This window comes from Garra rufa, chromosome 20 (genome assembly GCF_049309525.1).
Source record: "Garra rufa chromosome 20, GarRuf1.0, whole genome shotgun sequence".
NCBI classification, from domain to species: domain Eukaryota; kingdom Metazoa; phylum Chordata; class Actinopteri; order Cypriniformes; family Cyprinidae; genus Garra; species Garra rufa.
The window spans coordinates 4673698-4692568 of record NC_133380.1 but is presented as its reverse complement, the minus strand read 5'-3'; the positions used below and the strand labels follow the sequence as shown (position 1 = coordinate 4692568).

Here is an 18871-nt window from a genome sequence, read left to right as displayed (position 1 = left end):
ACAATCTAATATATATATATATATATATATAAACAAAATTTTTTCAAAGATAAATAAAATCATTTTTTATTAATATTAATTATTATCTTTGCATTTTTATTTTTTTATTTTAATTTTAAATTGTTAAATTACATTTAAAATATATACATTTAAATTAAATGAAGTTGAAGCACTAAAATTAATGACTGGAAATAAATAAATGCCAAAACTAAAATAAAAGGAAATTAAAACCAAATAGTAAAATAAGAAAAGAATTCAAATAACATTAAATGGAAACTGAACATATAAAGATAAAAGCCAATATTGAGAAAATGAATTAATAATAATAAATAAATATTAATAATATTAATACATCACAAATAGTAAAAATAATAAAATAAAAACAAATATTAGATGAAAACCATAAAACATTAAAAATGTTGTTAAATGTAAAATAACTTTTTAAGTTATATAATTGGGAATAACTGTAAATAAATAAAAACTAAAACCAAATAATAATATATATTTTAAAAAATTCTAAAAAAATTAAAATACAATTAAAAATGAAAACTAATATTAAAAGCTAATATTAATAAAATAATTGATACAAATTATAGTAGAATATAAAGTATAAAATTATGCTTTGGCCAGAAGAAATGTAAATGAATTGAATTTCAGTATATAAAACCTGATATGTACAAATTGATGTCTTTAAGTCAGTATCTAATGACATTCCTAAATCATATTATTTTCGTCATGTGCCATATTTCTAAGTGAAAATGTATATTTAATCAGAAAAATATCAAAAAAAGTACTTGATTTAATTTTATTATTTTATATTTTTGCTGTGACAACTAGCCCCGGTCTCCTTTATCAGGTCAGTTCTGCCTATTTTCCTGAAGGTTATTATCTGCAGCCGCTGTCCTGTAAGACATTTTTAGCTGTGATTCTCTGGTGAAATGGTGTCCTATTTACTTACAACCCAGAAACTCATGTAGCTGTACATGCGATTGCCTGGATACAGTGACGAAGAGCTTTTCCTCCTCTTCCTCGTTTCAGCTGCTGAACACGAGATGCGAGTGAACAGAAATGAGTTTGCTCATTAAATATTTAAGCAGGCAGTTGGCAGCCCTCCAGGCTCCGCCCCCTTTGCTTGTTTTCCTCCCATCCTAGTTTTCTCTTTCTTTCATTCCTTTCCATTGACATCTATCAGTGTGTTTACAGAGTAATTGTTTCGTTTGGCTCTCTGCAGTTGTTGTTAGTCGTCGGGTTGGTTTGGTGAACTCTCTAGGGTTGAAAGTGACGTTGATGAGACTGTAGATCCCAGAGGAACGTCCCCAGACGGCCTCCACCCGTGCTTGAATTACGGCTGGATGAGCTCTTAAGTCTAGAAATACTGCCAGAGAGCATTTCTGCACCATTCAGATCATCACACAGAATTACTTTAAGAGCTGTTGACATGACATTTTACAGCAGTCTTATCTAATGTGTCCTGGTTTATTTATTTTAGAGCATTTTGCAACAGAATCTTTGTAATTATTACTTGCATCATTATTGCTATTGCTCATATTGAATTTTTTATGTATTTTACAATTATTTATTAAATAAAAAGAATTACTAAAATATTAAATGAATAAATGAATAGGGTCTGTTTGAATTTTTTGGGCATTTGAAGAAACCCCAGAATAAAATAAAATAAATATATAATGTAATATTTTATTATAATTGGAAAAAGTAAATATTTTTTAAATATATAATATCGTATAACATAACAACTGAATATTATTAATATATTTTATATTTGTTTATTAAATAGAAATTATTCATTGCTAAATAATTTTTAATTTTTGGGGCATTTGAAAGAATATAATATAATATAATATTTTATTGTAATTTAAAACGTAAATATTTTAAATATAATTTTTTTGGCATTTGAAGAAACCCTATTATAACCCTATATACCCTATATATATATATATATATATATATATATATATATATATATATATATATATATATATAATTTTTCATTATAATTTAAACTGTAAATATTTTAAATATATTTTACATTTAGTTATTAAATAAAAATCAATTATTACTAAATTCATAAATTAATAAGGGCTCATTAGATTTTTTTGGCCATTTGAAGAAACCCCAGGATTAAAAAATAATTATATTATATTGTAATTTAAAAAGTAAAGATTTGTAATATATTTTACATTTATTTATTAAATAAAAAAAAAATATTTACTAAATTCATAAAATGTATAGTGTCTATTTAAATTTTTTTAAATCTTTTTTCATTTTTATTTTCTAGAATTAAAAAAAGTATATAACATTTATATAATATAACATAATATGATATAATTAATAGTAATTAATAATTATAATTATTATTATCATAATTAATTACTAATTCTATTATACTAATAAATTAATAGGGTCTGTTTGAATTTTTGGGGCATTTGAAGAAACCCCAGAATACAATAAAATAAAATATATAATCTAATATAATATAATATTTCATTATAATTTGAAAGGTAAATATTTTTATATAGTTCACATTTATTTATTAAATAATCATTATTAATTAATTTAAATTAATAAATTAATAGGAATTTGAAGAAACCCCAAAATAAATAAATATAAAATATAATATATAATATAAAAATATATTATTATATATAATAATATATTATATATAATATATATATATAAAGCAGCAACCTGCTCGCGAAAAACACACTTAATCACACTATATAGCCAAATGAAATGCATGCTTTCAATTTCCGCATCTTTACTTATTTTATTATTATTATGACGAAATAATAACAAGGAAGTTGTTAGCGATCACAATATAAATTACAGTGAACTCCAAACGAATTACACGAACTATTTCTTTTACATTAATAAATGGCATACAAAAACAGCAGAAAAAATCTAAATAATTTTAATTAAATTAGATTAAATAAACTACACCAAATATGCTTTTTTAATGGTTTTACCATAGCGAACAGAGCTTGGAACAAAAAACAAGTTTAAATATGAAGATTTCTGGACATTTTTGCTGAAGAGAATACATTTTTTTCCATCGAAGCCTAGTATACACATTATAAATAACAGTTTATCATTTAAATACATTGGGAATATGGAAACACTTGGATTTGTGCCGAATTACAGAAGTACGTGAGCCCAACGCCTGCTATTTTTAGTTTCGCTTTGTTTTGGTTTCTTAACTTTATATATTTTGTTTCATTCCTGTTCTGTTCTGAATACCGTTACATTTAAACGATTCGTTTTGGAGTCAGGGTAACTAACTTATAGCTATGTTTATAGTGTTTATAATGTTAATACATAATAACATTTCGTTTGATTTGGTATTATTTCTGATATTATACTTTCTCTCTAAACATTCTGCTGCTCATTAAATGCGTTTGGAGAGAGTGGGTTAAGAAGTAAGCAATCAATGAGAGCGATTTTGAACATATATATATATTGATACTTCACAGCTTGTAATACTATAATACAAAATAAAACACTACAATATAAAATATAGTGAATATTTTAATTATTTTATTTGTTTTTAATGCATTGATTTTCAATGCATTTCTAACACAATGTCAGTGACAGGTTGTAAATAGTGTGGTGTTTTGATATCAAACTAGTGCTGTACTAGAGCGAGTGAGAGTGTCCGGCGGATTGTTAGAAAGAGGTTGATGGAAATGGTGATCCGTATGAGGAAGTTCCTTCCAATCACAGTGTGTCAATGTTATCTGACTTCCTCACCAGGGGCAAATGGGAAACTCCTTTCCTTCACAACACAATGAACACTACAAAGACTCAAGTGTTTCTGTATTGCGAGTACAGCTGTGCCGTGTTTGAGAGAGAGTTAGAGTGTTTAGGAAGAGCAGATTAGCCTTTCAGAGCGTGAGAATAATGGAAAGGTTATTGTCATCTGTGTTTAACGTGGTCTGTATCACATATGTGACCCTGGACCACAAAACCAGTCTTAAGTCGCTGGGGTATATTTGTAGCAATAGCCAAAAATACATTGCATGGGTCAAAATTTTTTATTTTTATTTTATGCCAAAAATCATTAAGAAATTAAGTAAAGTTCATGTTCCATGAAGATTTTTTGTAAAATTCCTACTGTAAACATATCAAAATGTAATTTTTGATTAGTAATATGCATTGTTAAGAACCTAATTTGGACAATTTTAAAGGTGATTTTCTCAGTCTTTTTGATTTTTTTGCATCCTCAGATTTCTGATTTCAAATAGATGTATCTCAGTCAAATATTGTCCTATCATAACAAACCATACATCAATAGAAAGCTTATTATTATAGCTTTCATATGATGTATAAATCTCAGTTTTGTCAAATTTAACCTTATGACTGGTTTTGTGGTCCAGGGTCACATATATGAAATAAAAAAAGAGGCCATTACAGTATATTAGCCATTATAAACATATTACCTGTGACCAATAAAACACCCAAACAATCTTACTGATAATAAACATGCTAATTAAGCATACCATTTATGGCACTTAAATATTATATGAGCTGTAATTTTATGAGGTTTGCAAAAAACTTTGGTCCTGAATGCAACTCTTGATTTGTGTGATTTTTATGCTATTTTGTGATATTTTGTATCTTAAGAGTCAGATATAGTTGAGAAAGTCACCTCTCTAGTGTGAAAAAAAAAATCATAATTTTCAAAGGGTTTGTGCAATTTATGAGTGAAAATTGTTTCAAAGCCATTATTACTAGCAAGTTCTAAATAAAAATGTTTTCAAAGCCATATTCTTTGTGAAAATTGCTTCAAAACCCATTTTTACTAGCAAGTTCTGAGTAAACTTTTTTCAAAGCCATTGTACTAGCAATTTATGAGTGAGAATTGTTTCAAAGCCATTTTGCTAGCAAATTTTGAGTAAAAACTTTTCAAACCCATTTTTACTAGCAATTTCTTAGTGACAATTGTTTCAATGCCATTTTTATGAGCAATTTATGAGTCAAAATTCTTTCAAAACCAATTTTTGCTGGTGATTTCTGACTGAAATTAGTTTCAAAGCTATTTTTACTAGCAATCTATAAGTAAAATTAGTTTCAAAGCCATTTCTACTAGCCTTTTCTGAGTGAAAAGAGTTTCAAAGGCCTTGCTACTAGCAATTTCTGGGTGAAAATGGTTTCAAAGCCATTTTTACAAGCAATTTATGAATAAACATGTTTTTCAAAGCCATTTTTACTAGCAATTTCTTAGTGAAAATTGTTTCAATGCCATTTTTACGAGCAATTTATGAGTCAAAATTCTTTCAAAACCAATTTTTGCTGGTGATTTCTGACTGAAATTAGTTTCAAAGCTATTTTTAATGGCAATTTCTGACTGAAATGTGTTTCAAAGCCATTTTTACTAGCAATTTATGAGTGAAAATTCTTTCAAAGCCATTTTCACTAGCACAATCGATAAGTAAAATTAGTTTCAAAGCCATTTCTACTAGCCTTTTCTGAGTGAAAAGAGTTTCAAAGGCCTTACTACTAGCAATTTCTGGGTGAAAATGGTTTCAAAGCCATTTTTACTAACAGTTTCTGAGTACATGTTTTTTTCAAAGCCATTAAAAAACTTTCAAAGCCATTTTTACTGGCAGTTTCTGTGTGAAAATTGCTTCAAAACCCATTTTTACTAGCAAGTTCTGAGTAAACTGTTTTCCAAGGCCAGGGTTGCCACATCTGCCAATGGCTGCTGAAAATTTACCAGCCATAAATATTTTTTCCACGCCATAAACTGTTTTGCAGTTGCTGCTACTACAACAACTAAACATATTTAATAATACACCAAAAGACCAACCATTGCATTTTAAATCACAATACAAACAAAGATGAACACAACTTTATTGATAAATTAAAAAAAAAATCCTTTTAGTGTCGTCAAAATATAATAACTTGCGAATCAGTTGTTATGTTAAATAAAGCTTGCAACATGTCAGCCTGAAATATACAGCTCATATTATCCTCTCATGCAGTTATAAATGCAGCGTTTTGACTGAACCACTTCTACTTTTGCTGCACGAGATGAGAACACTTTTTATAATTTTCTGAGTCATGAAAGAGTCTGCCTTTCTTTACTGGAAAGCGTTTGCTCTGTCTACAGTCGTGGCCAAAAGTTTTGAGAATTACATAAATATTGGAAATTGGAAACGTTGCTGCTTAAGTTTTTATAATAACAATTTGTATATACTCCAGAATGTTATGAAGAGTGATCAGATGAATTGCATAGTCCTTCTTTGCCATGAAAATTAACTTAATCCCGAAGAAAACTTTCCACTGCATTGTCAAGAAGGCTTCAGGGCGTCCAAGAAAGTCCATCAAGCGCCAGGATGGTCTCCTAAAGAGGATTGAGCTGCGGGATCGGAGTGCCACCAGTGCAGAGCTTGCTCAGGAATGGCAGCAGACAGGTGTGAGCGCATCTGAACACACAGTGAGGCCAAGACTTTTGGAAGATGATCTGGTGTCAAGAAGGGCAGCAAAGAAGCCACTTCTCTCAAAAAAAACATCAGGGACAGATTGATCTTCTGCAAAAAGTATGGCGAATGGACTGCTGAGGACTGGGGCAAAGTCATATTCTCCGATGAAGCCTCTTTCCGATTGTTTGGGGCATCTGGAAAAAGGCTTGTCCGGAGAAGAAAAGGTGAGCGCTACCATCAGTCCTGTGTCATACCAACAGTAAAGCATCCTGAGACCATTCATGTGTGGGGTTGCTTCTCATCCAAGGGAGTGGGCTCACTCACAGTTTTGCCCAAAAACACAGCCATGAATAAAGAATGGTACCAAAACACCCTCCAACAGCAACTTCTTCCAACAATCCAACAACAGTTTGGTGAAGAACAATGCATTTTCCAGCGCGATGGAGCACCGTGCCATAAGGCAAAAGTGATAACTAAGTGGCTCGGGGACCAAAACATTGCAATTTTGGGTTCATGGCCTGGAAACTCCCCAGATCTTAATCCCATTGAGAACTTGTGGTCAATCCTCAAGAGGCGGGTGGACAAACAAAAATCCACTAATTCTGACAAACTCCAAGAAGTGATTATGAAAGAATGGGTTGCTATCAGTCAGGATTTGGCCCAGAAGTTGATTGAGACCATGCCCAGTCCAATTGCAGAGGTCCTGAAAAAGAAGAGCCAACACTTCAAATACTCTTTGCATAAATGTGACCCTGGACCACAAAACCAGTCTTAAGTCGCTGGGGTATATTTGTAGTAATAGCCAAAAATACATAGTATGGGTCAAAATTATTGATTTTTCTTTCATGTCAAAAATCATTAGGAAATTAAGTAAAGATCATGTTCCATGAATTTTTTTTTGTAATATTCCTACTGCAAACATATCAAAATGTAATTTTTGATTAGTAATATGCATTGTTAAGAGCTCAATTTGGACAAATTTAAAGGTGATTTTCTCAGTATTTTGATATTTTGCAGCCTCAGATTCCAGATTTTCAAATAGTTGTATCTCGGCCAAATCCTATGTCCTATCCTAACAAACCATACATCAAAAGAAAGCTTATTTATTGAGCTTTCATATGATGTATACATCTCAGTTTTGTAAAATTTAAACTTATGGCTGGTTTTGTGGTCCAGGGTCACAAATGTCATGTAATTGTTGATAAAAGCCTTTGAAACGTATGCTTGTAATTATATTTCAGTACATCACAGAAACAACTGAAACAAAGATCTAAAAGCAGTTTAGCAGCAAACTTTGTGAAAACTAATATTTGTGTCATTCTCAAAACTTTTGGCCTCGACTGTATGCGCTTGAATCTGCACTAACGATGCGTTCCTGTCACGTATTACACATGCGCACTTCAATAAACCGACAGAAAGCGGGTTATTGCGTTTACGTGCCACCCAAAATCGGGACAAGAGGCAGAAAGCTACCTGTGCAGACCGGTTTATGTTGACGCCGATTATGACCTTACTCCGGTAAAAGAAAACGGGTCACCGTGTTTACATGACCACGTGCGTTTTCGGTTTATTAAGCGTAATCGGTTTAAGAACGTGCATGTAAACGCGCTCAATCAAAGGAGCCGCTCTGACTCTGAGACGCGGCAAATGAATGAATGAAGTGCGCGCTTCGCTTTGAAATAAGCAGCGCAAACAGACTTGATGAGAGGATAACGTCATAATTACGCTTAGTTCGTTTGACGGACACTTTGCCAAAGCGATGGCACGAAACACAACGTTAAAGACATTTTATGTTAAAATGACGAGTATGAATATATTTTCGGTTTATTATGAAACCGTGGCGGGACAGATTAGACTGTGGTGGGCCGCCACACTCTAGTTAATGAATGGGAAACACGGTCATTGTAGTATCTCTTTCGTTGTAATATCTCAATTTCTGAATAAAATTTCTTTCTAAGCTATTTTTAGTAATATCTGACTGAAATTAGTTTCAAAGCCAGTTTTGCTAGAAATTTCTAAGTTAAAATTGTTTCAAAGCCATTTATGAGTGAAAATGGTTTAAGGGCCATTTTACTTGTAATTTCTAAATGAAATCTTTCTAAGCCATTTTCACTGGCGATTTCTGTCTGAAATGTGTTTCAAAGCCATTTTTACTAGTTAAAAATCTTTTCGAAGATTCAGTTCATGAGTGAAATTTGTTTCAAAGCCGTTTTTACTAGCATGTTTTAAATATAAATTTCTGAGTGAAAATAGCTTCAAAACCCACTAGCAACCTCTGAGTGAAAGTAGTCTTAAAGCCATTTTTCATTGTAGTTTCTCTACCGTCTAGTTCTCTCTCTAAACGAATCAAAGTGGAATTTGTGCTTTTACTGCTTTGAATACAGTGACACGTGACAGCTGTTCATGTAAAGTGTCTTTTTCCTCGGTCAGGGTTGGATTTCCTCAGTATTAGTGAACCGCACCCTGATGAAACTCGAGGCTTTCACGTCCAAAACAAACCTCTTTATGTTGCCGTTACGGCTGATAACCCCAGAATAACCCGGATCCATCTGTAATCCGTCATTCCCAGCACTCAAAACACAATCTGCGTGGCTCTCTTTATCACGGGGGTCGTTCCTGCGCTGTTGCTGTAGAGATTGGAGCTGTTCTCTTTGACACGGGCTCCTCCTCTTCCTGGCAGGCCCATTATGAGCTGAATATTGGGCAGCCATGCAGATGGTCTGACCGCACTCTCTCTTATCCGATATGAGATCAGCGCCGCGGCCCACAGGGAGAATAATGCATTTACAGCCTCTGAGGAGAACTGCATGAGAGATCCTGCATGTCTGTCCGGCTTCAGTCAGAAAAGCTGTGTGTTTATGCGCCGCACCCTTGTTTTTGAGAAACAGAAAGAAAATGAGGTCCGTTCGTTCTCCTGATGGAGTTTCTTTAGTGTTTCTTATGCTGTTCTTTCTTTTATCGAAGACAGAGATGTTTTCTTATTTAAAATAAAAAAAAAATTATATAAAAGCATCATAAAACTTTAAGATTAAAGTGAATCAGTTCCTCTTAAATCTTGCTTTTTGTAAAAAAAAATTAATTAGTTTAAAAAAAGTTTATTTTTCATTTTCAAAAGTGTTTTTCATTTTCATATAGTTTAAGTTGATGTACTAAAATAAATAGAACTTAAAATGAATGAAACCTATATAGACATATTAGAAATACTATTAAAATGGCAAATACACATGATTAAATTACAAAAAGCTAAAAATAAAAGAAGAAAAAACCAAAATAAAAACTAATTCAAAATATATAAAAAAACAATAATAGTATCTTATAGCAAAAAACACAGCGTTTCTTATGCTGTTCTTTCTTTTATCGAAGACAGAGGTGTTTTTTTTTATAAAGAAAGTGAATGGAGATTCAAAAATGTATATTTTTAAATTTAATTTTTTTTTTATTTGAGATGAATGCTTGCATTCTTCCTTTCCTGAAACTCTTGAACACCTTTTTAGCTGTACATTTTGAATATGTTTTTAATTGGCTTTCAGTGAAAATAAATAATATTTATTCCTTTTTACAAAGAGGATGTTGTGTATTCGAAGAATAATTTGAAACTTTTTACACATGTAAATGGAAAAATGTAAACCTTTGTTTGTGAAAAAGTTTCAAATACTAAACAATAAAACAAAGCATAAAGACTAGAAAACAGTAAATCGACAAATATATACTGTTTAATGCTGTCCTGATTTGCATCTTTGTTAAAGTGAGTCAATTCCACTCTTTTTGTAAAAATTTTAAATAAACAAAATAAAATTTAAATAAATGTTAAAGTTATTGTAAGTATTCATAACAAGGTTTTATGCTAAAACTAAAACTAATTTTTTAATATAAAAATGATATAGTTTATATTTTTTAATAGTATTATAAAAAATAAAATAGTTATGACTTCCTATTTTTGTTGTTGTTGTTGTTGTTGTTTTTAGCATCTAAGGATGCACCATTTCTCATTTTCATATAGTTTAAGTTGATGTACTGAAATAACTAAAACTAAAAATTAATGAAACCTATATAGACATATTGGAAATACTATTAAAAATGGCAAACACACGATAAAATTACAAAAATCTTAGCTAAAAATAAAAAATACAAAAATACAAACTAATTCAAAACATTAAAAAAGACAATAATTGTAACGGAACGCAGACTCAGACGAGAGATGTTAGTAAATCCAATAGGTATGTTTATTGACAAAGCAGAATGAGCAAAGCACAGATGAATTAACTGTCCTTGGTGAGAGATAGCTGGTCTTGATGAATGAGAGTTGTGTATTACCAGACGATCAGAGCACGCACTGCACAAATAGAATGCTGGCTGGTCGCCAGGAGCTGGTAGGAGATCCGTTGGAGTGAGCGTTGGAGTTGGAGTTTGTAGGAGACGAGGAAACACTGGGAGAACGAAAGGAGAAGCTTGAATAAAGGTAATTCTTGAAACATATAGTTAGAGCATACATACGAGTCTAATTCCACGAGGGTGACCAGACAATGAGGGAGTGCAGTGAGCGTGCTCTTGTAGGGCTTGGTGATTAGACGCAGGTGCTGCTGATTAGTATTCTGGTGATTGGGTGATCTGAGTGGAGGATGAGCCTGGTGTGGCCATGACAGAACCCCCTCCTCCACGGCCCGCTCCTGAGGGCCGAATACCTCGATTTCGTGGTGGGCGACCTCGACCCCGTGGTGCTGGGCATTGGGGATGTGTAGCATGAAACTCAGTGAGAAGATTTGGGTCTAGGATGTCATCCCTGGGTATCCATGACCTCTCTTCTGGGCCATAGCCTTCCCAGTCAACCAAGTACTCTAGTCTGCCACCACGACGTCGGGAGTTCAGAATTTCTTTTACAGAGTAGACTGTACCATCCTCCAGCACCATCGGAAGAGGGGGTTCCTCGATTGGGCCAGGCTCTGTGGGGACAGAAGAGACAGGTGAGTGAAAAGGTTTAAGTAGAGAAACATGGAATGTGGGGTGAATTCTGTAATGTGCTGGTAGTTGTAATTGATAGGTGACCGGATTGATCTGACGGATGACCGGGAAGGGACCAATGAACCTGGGACTCAGCTTTTTACAGGGGAGTCTGAGCCGGATGTCCCGTGTGGAGAGCCAAACCTTCTGGCCCGGTTGGAAGACTGGAGTGGAGGCTCTCCGGACATCGGAGTAATGTTTCTGTCGACGTACTGCCCGCTGAAGATGTTGATGTGCTGAGTCCCAGACCCTCTCGCTCTCCTGGAACCAGTGTGTTACCGATGGTACATCCGATGGCTCCCCTGACCAGGGAAATAGAGGGGGTTGGTAGCCGAGTACGCACTGGAATGGTGTTAAATCCGTGGATGGTTGTCGGAGGGAATTCTGTGCGTACTCGGCCCATGCCAGGTAGCGGTTCCAGGAGTTCTGGTGGCTGTGGCAGAAGGTACGGAGGTAACGACCTATCTCCTGGATCTTCCTTTCGGTTTGACCATTACTCTGAGGATGGTATCCAGAAGACAGGTTGATGGTCACACCTAGGAGGGAGAAAAAGGATCGCCAGACTCTGGAAATAAACTGAGGGCCTCTATCGGACACTATATCTTCGGGGAGGCCAAAGTTGCGGAAGACATGGTTGAAGAGTAGTTCGGCTGCTTCCATAGCCGTTGGCAGTCCTTTGAGTGGGATCAATCGGCAAGCTTTGGAAAACCGATCAACTGCAACCAATATGCAGGTGTTGCCTTCAGATGATGGCAGGTCAGTTACAAAATCTACTCCTAGATGTGACCATGGACGCCGAGGAATGGGAAGGGGATGGAGCTTGCCTGATGGAAGGTGTCGTGGTGATTTCGACATTGCACATTCCTGGCATCCTCTCACATACCTTCTGATGTCTTGAAGCATTTCAGGCCACCAGAAGCGATCTTGTAGCAGCGAGAGGGTTCGATTGGTCCCAGGGTGACCAGTGCCCAGGGATGTGTGCGAAGAGTGGATAAGCCGATTGCGTAGAGACTTGGGTACGTAAGTGCGATTATTGGGGCACCCCGGCGGAGCAGGATCGGAGACACTGGCGGCTGCTATATCTTCATCCAGGGCCCATTGGATCGGACTTACTATTAGTTCAGGAGGGAGGATGGGTTCAGGCTTATCTGGGAGTTCGGAAGGAGCATGGAGACGGGAGAGAGCATCTGCCTTTGTGTTCTTGGTTCCTGGGCGATAAGAGATGGTAAAGTTGAAGCGAGTAAAGAAGAGGGCCCACCTGGCCTGCCGGGGATTCAATCGTTTGGTTTCTCTGAGATATTCAAGGTTACGGTGATCTGTAAGTACCACAAAAGGATGAAGGGCCCCCTCCAGCCAGTGTCTCCATTCCTCCAGGGCGAGCTTGATGGCAAGAAGCTCTCTGTTGCCGATATCATAATTCTGCTCCGCCGAGGATAGTTTCTTGGAAAAGAAGGCACATGGGTGGAGTCGAGATGGGGTCCCCTGCTGCTGTGATAGGACAGCACCTACTCCTGATGTAGAGGCATCCACCTCTATGATGAATGGTTTTTCCGGATCAGGATGGACCAGGAGAGGTGCTGAAGTGAAGGCTTGTTGCAAAGTCCTCATTGCTAGGCCAGCTTCTGGAGTCCAGGACAGAGACTTGGGCTTACCTTTCAGGAGATCAGTAAGAGCAGAGGTTATGGCACTGTAGTTGTGGATGAAACGACGATAGAAATTAGAGAAACCAAGGAATCTTTGCAGTTCTTTGACAGATGTAGGAATGGGCCAGGATTTGATTGCTACTACCTTCCTCTCGTCCATCTGAATGCCTTTAGGACTGATGTCGTAACCGAGGAATTGAATGGAGGTTTGATGGAAGGTGCATTTTTCTGCTTTGAGGAAGAGGTGATGTTTACGGAGCCGTTTAAGGACCTCAGAGACGTGCTGGCGATGTTCGGCCTCGTTCCGGGAGTACACAAGGATATCATCAATGTACACTAGGACGTAACGGTGGAGGCACTCCCGGAACACCTCATTCATGTATCCTTGGAAAACGGAGGGGGCATTTACTAATCCATAGGGCATAACTAGATATTCGTAGTGGCCTGTAGGGGTGACAAAAGCTGTCTTCCATTCGTCCCCCTCACGTATCCGAATGAGGTTGTACGCACTCCTGAGGTCCAATTTAGAGAAGATGCGGGCTCCGCGAAGTTGCTCCAGAGCGGCTGGGACGAGAGGAAGGGGATAACGGTATTTGACAGTGATGTTGTTAAGTGCCCGGTAGTCTATGCAAGGCCGCAAGCCTCCGTCCTTTTTAGCAACAAAGAAAAAGCTGGAAGCAGCAGGGGAGGTAGATTGACGGATGTACCCTTGTTGCAGTGCCTCCTCGATATACTCCTCCATGGCCTTCTGTTCAGGGATGGAGAGTGGATATATCTTGCCTCTGGGCACTGGTTCACCGGGCAGAAGCTCTATCGCACAGTCCCATGGTCGATGAGGTGGTAACCGCGTGGCTCGTTTTGGGCAGAACACGTCACTGAAGTGGGAATAATCTGCAGGTATCTCCACGGAAAGCTTCTCAACCGGACTCTCAATGGATGTGGAGCTAAGTGGTAGGGTGAGATTCTGGCTTACTGGTTTGGGTATCTGAGGGAAACATCTGGAGAAGCAATCCTTACCCCACTTCAGAACTTCGCCAGTGGTCCATGATAAGGTGGGATCATGCAAAACGAGCCACGGACGCCCTAAAACAATCCCAGCGGTGGACTTCTCCAGAACCAGCAGGCAGATTTCTTCGATGTGGAGCTGACCGACTTGAAGTTGAAGGGGACCCACGTAGTAACGAATTTTTCCTTGCACAAGGGGACTACCTGTGATGGATTGGATTTTGTATGGGATATTATTTACTTTTTTCTTGAGTCCAAGTTGATTGCAGAGGTCTTGGGAGATGAAGTTGCCGGCTGACCCAGAATCGAGGAGGGCGTGTACTGTAACAGAGTGATGAGGAGTAGTGAGCTGAACGGCAGTGGTGAGTGGGCGTGCATTTGTAGAGGAATATGAAACTACACTCACCATGGGCCTGGGGGGACGGATGGGACACGTCTGAAGGATGTGTCCATTTTGACCACAATATAGACATAAGCCCTGGGTCAGCCGGCGTCGACGTTCGGTCGATGAAAGACGTGAATAGTCGATCTGCATGGGTTCGAAAGCTGGTTCTGGAGGGCTGGGAAGCTCTGGTTGGCGGAGAGGGAGAGGGTTTTGGCACAAATTACCCTCCATACAGCCTCTTATCCGGTTTGCTACTCTGACGGACAGTTGGATAAAGCGCTCAAGCCCTATGGTGTCATCATATGCCGAGAGATGCAGCCGCAATGAGGGCTCCAGCCCCTGGCGATAAGTTGTAATCAGGGAGCGCTCATTCCATCCACTTGAGGCAGCTAGGGTACGGAATCGGAGAGCATAGTCTTGGATTGAACTTCTACCTTGTTGTAAATGGTATAATTGTTCACCCACAGATGAATCTCCAACAGGTAGTCCAAATACCTCTCTGAAATGAGTGATGAAGACGTTAAGAGAATGGGTGGCTGGTCCATCTTGCTGCCATAATGATTCTGCCCACTGGAGCGCTCGACCTGACAAGAGAGATATAATGAATGAAATCTTAGCTCTCTCAGTGGGAAATCTATGCGGCTGCATCTCGAGGGCGAGCGAACACTGTAGCAGAAACCCGTTGCATTCTTCCGCCGAGCCTGAGTAGGGCGCTGGATTGACCACGGGACTGGCGGTGTAAACAGGAGCCGAAGAAGAGGGCGTGGAAACTGGTGCTGGCGGCGGTGCAGGCGGAGGTGCGGTGCTCGCGGGTACAGTAAGGACTTTCCGAAGTGAATCTACCAGCTCCTGGAAGGGATCTACACCTGTTGGATTCATGATGTTATGGTCTGGTCATCTGTAACGGAACGCAGACTCAGACGAGAGATGTTAGTAAATCCAATAGGTATGTTTATTGACAAAGCAGAATGAGCAAAGCACAGATGAATTAACTGTCCTTGGTGAGAGATAGCTGGTCTTGATGAATGAGAGTTGTGTATTACCAGACGATCAGAGCACGCACTGCACAAATAGAATGCTGGCTGGTCGCCAGGAGCTGGTAGGAGATCCGTTGGAGTGAGCGTTGGAGTTGGAGTTTGTAGGAGACGAGGAAACACTGGGAGAACGAAAGGAGAAGCTTGAATAAAGGTAATTCTTGAAACATATAGTTAGAGCATACATACGAGTCTAATTCCACGAGGGTGACCAGACAATGAGGGAGTGCAGTGAGCGTGCTCTTGTAGGGCTTGGTGATTAGACGCAGGTGCTGCTGATTAGTATTCTGGTGATTGGGTGATCTGAGTGGAGGATGAGCCTGGTGTGGCCATGACAATAATACTACCTTATAGCAGCTAAAATTAAAATACAAAAGAAAATACAAAAATAAAAACAAATTTGAAATATATATAAAAAAACTATAATAATATCTTATTGCAAAAACACAGTTAAATTGCTAAAATTTTAGCTAAAATTTAAATAAAAAAATACAAAAATAAGCACGATATTCAAAATATTCAAAAAAGACAATAATAGTATCTTATAGCAAAAACACAACTAAATGACTAAAATTTTAGCTAAAAAAAGAAAATACAAAAATAAAAACTAATTCAAAATATAAAAAAACAATAATAGAAAAAAAATCTTATAGCAAAACACACAACTAATTTATTCAATTTTTAGCTAAAATTAAAAAATAAATAAATAAATAAATAAAAACCAGCTCAAAACACATAACTAAATTACTAACATTTTAGCTATAAAAACATAACTAAATTTAAAAAATGTTAGCTAAAATTAAAATCAAAAGAAAATACAAAAATAAAAGCTAATTCAAAATATGCATAAAACAATGATAGTATCTTACAGCAAAAACACAACTAAATGTGTAATGTTTTCGGTATATATAAAAAAATATATATATAAAAAATGTGTTATGTTTTATATATATATGCAAAATGTGCAAAATGTGCAAGAAAAAAACTAGTCTCAAAACTATTCAATTTGAGGTGTGCATCATATCCTACATTGTTTACCGTGTTTTGTCTGTCTCTCTGTGATCCACAGGAAGTACTGGCTCAGTAAGGTGGGCAGTCCCAGCTCTCGAATCGACCGCACTCAGTTCTCCAATGAGAAACCAATCTCTAAACTGGAGATTCATGGCTTTGGCACTCGCTACTGAAACCCAGCCAGTCCCATCCGCACCGGAAAACAACTAACGCACATACTTGCTAGATGATTACCACAAAGAAGACACTTTACAAGACAAAACTAAACATTTACCCCATAATTATAATTAGTTGTTTATATTTATTAGCATAGGGTTGTAAATATAAAGATAATAAAATATGACATGTTGTATTAGATTTCTAAGTCTCTTCTGCTCACCAAGGCTGCATTTATTTGATCAAAAAATATGGTAAAAATTCTGAAACATTTCATTTTAGAAAAAGTGTTTTCTATGTGAATATATATGAAAATATAATTTATTTCTACGATCAAAGCCGAATTTTCAGCATCATTACTCATCTTCAGTGTCACATGATCCTTCAGAAATCATTCTAATATGCTGATTTGCTACTCAAGAAACATTTCTGATTATTATCAATGTTGAAAACAATTGTGCAATTTAGCTAAAATGAAAATAAAAAATAAAAATACAAAAATAAAAACTAATTCTAAATATTAAAAAAAGATAATAATAGTATCTTATAACAAAAATCATAACTAAATTTCTAAAATTGTAGCTAAAATAAAGAAACAAATTACAAAAATAAAAACTAATAAAAAATATATATACACATATATATAATTGTATAGTAAAAACAAAAACACATCTTCATTTCTAAAATTTAAGCTAAAATAAAAATAAAAACTAATTCAAAATATTCAAAAGCGGTCCGTGTACTTTTTCGTTCATTCATTATTCAATTTCGGAATGAAAGATGAAATTTAAAAAAGGGTGCAGCTTGGTTTTTTGTTTAAAAGAAAAAAAGCAGAAACGGCTGTATTTTGTTTTCCAAATGTATTGTTGTCATCAAATAATAGTAATAGAAAATTGGACGCATTTCCGATCGTTTTTTAATTTGTAATATTTATTTGTACATTTATTGTATTTCATTTGAATGATCCTATCTTTACCCGGAAGTAAATTACACCGTCGTGCGGGTATCAGTTATTATTGTCTAGTAGTATTACTTACTAAGATCTATATTACTATCACATGAGCCAATGGCAATTAAATGCACTGATGCATAGTCAGATAATGAATGAAATACAACTGTTCACGAACAGAAGATTGTATTTGACTCATGCTGCATACGCAATGACAATGCCTGTAAATATAGATTTACAACTACGATTAGAGTTGTTTGCATAAAATGCACCGTGAACATTCACACGTTTGCCTAGCTGTGATAGGCTACAATTTATCTCCATTAATACTATTTTCTCAATTCTGCGCATATATTTTCATTTACCTTACATCAATTGCTCGATCAATATTATCATCACATATTTTACATTTGTAACTGTAGGTACCACAAACAATTTAATATAGCTAAGTTTGTGTATTTTTACAGGTAGTAAAATACTGTGTGTGCTGCTTATAAACACCAGAGAGATAATGATTCATGAAAAAGATGGTCTTTCTTTACTCATCTCACTTGCACAAAATAAATGCAGTAATAGAAATTACAGAAACGCACAAAATACACTGAAATACACTGAGAATTATATGCATTTAAAAATTTGGTGGGGTTGAAGTCATCCCCCCGGATCTTCTGCATCCACTCAGCCCGTACGCATAGAGCGTCAACGGGGAATGCGACGAAACGGTACAAAAATGCACACAACGATGAAGTGCTGAGTCTCCTCTCTTGAATCCTAAAAACACTCAATGTGAAAAAATATCTCTGTGGTAATGGAACTCGGTCGCTGTTGTCTCTCGCTCTCGCTGTCAGATCACCGGAATGTCGGATCACCATAGTGATGCGCGGGTTGGGTTTTTGTTTTTCAACCCTCGGGTCCCGCAATTATGAAATTATTTGGCCCGAGCCAGCCCGCCCAGCACCACTGTGTCTATTTTTACAACCCGCCCCGCACCCGCGACCATTAAATAAACATACTATGCATTGTAATGCAAATGAAAACAGCTTTTTTTAGCCCGAAAGTGCTTGGAAACATCGCCCTTTAAACTGGCAACAACATACTGTACGATTATGAATATGAACCATAAATCAAATCATATTAATAACAAGATAATCAATGGTGTAACGTTAGTGGTGCCGGAAGAAAAGTGGGTATTTGCTTCATTTATGAATATCGTTTTAAATTTTCTATTTGAACGCATTCGTTTACTTGGA

The 18871-nt window shown here is 36.2% G+C and overlaps 1 protein-coding gene across 1 annotated transcript in view; it reads left to right on the top strand.

Moving 5' to 3' along the window:
• The window catches only part of acyp2 (acylphosphatase 2, muscle type), a 21970-nt gene extending 4600 nt beyond the window's left edge, over positions 1 to 17370 (top strand). Inside the window, exon 4 of the mRNA XM_073826319.1 lies at positions 16575 to 17370. Within this exon, the coding sequence (XP_073682420.1) occupies positions 16575 to 16689 (115 nt within the window). The 3' untranslated portion in view covers positions 16690 to 17370. The remainder of the gene's footprint in view (positions 1 to 16574) is intronic.
• Positions 17371 to 18871: the final 1501 nt, after the last annotated feature.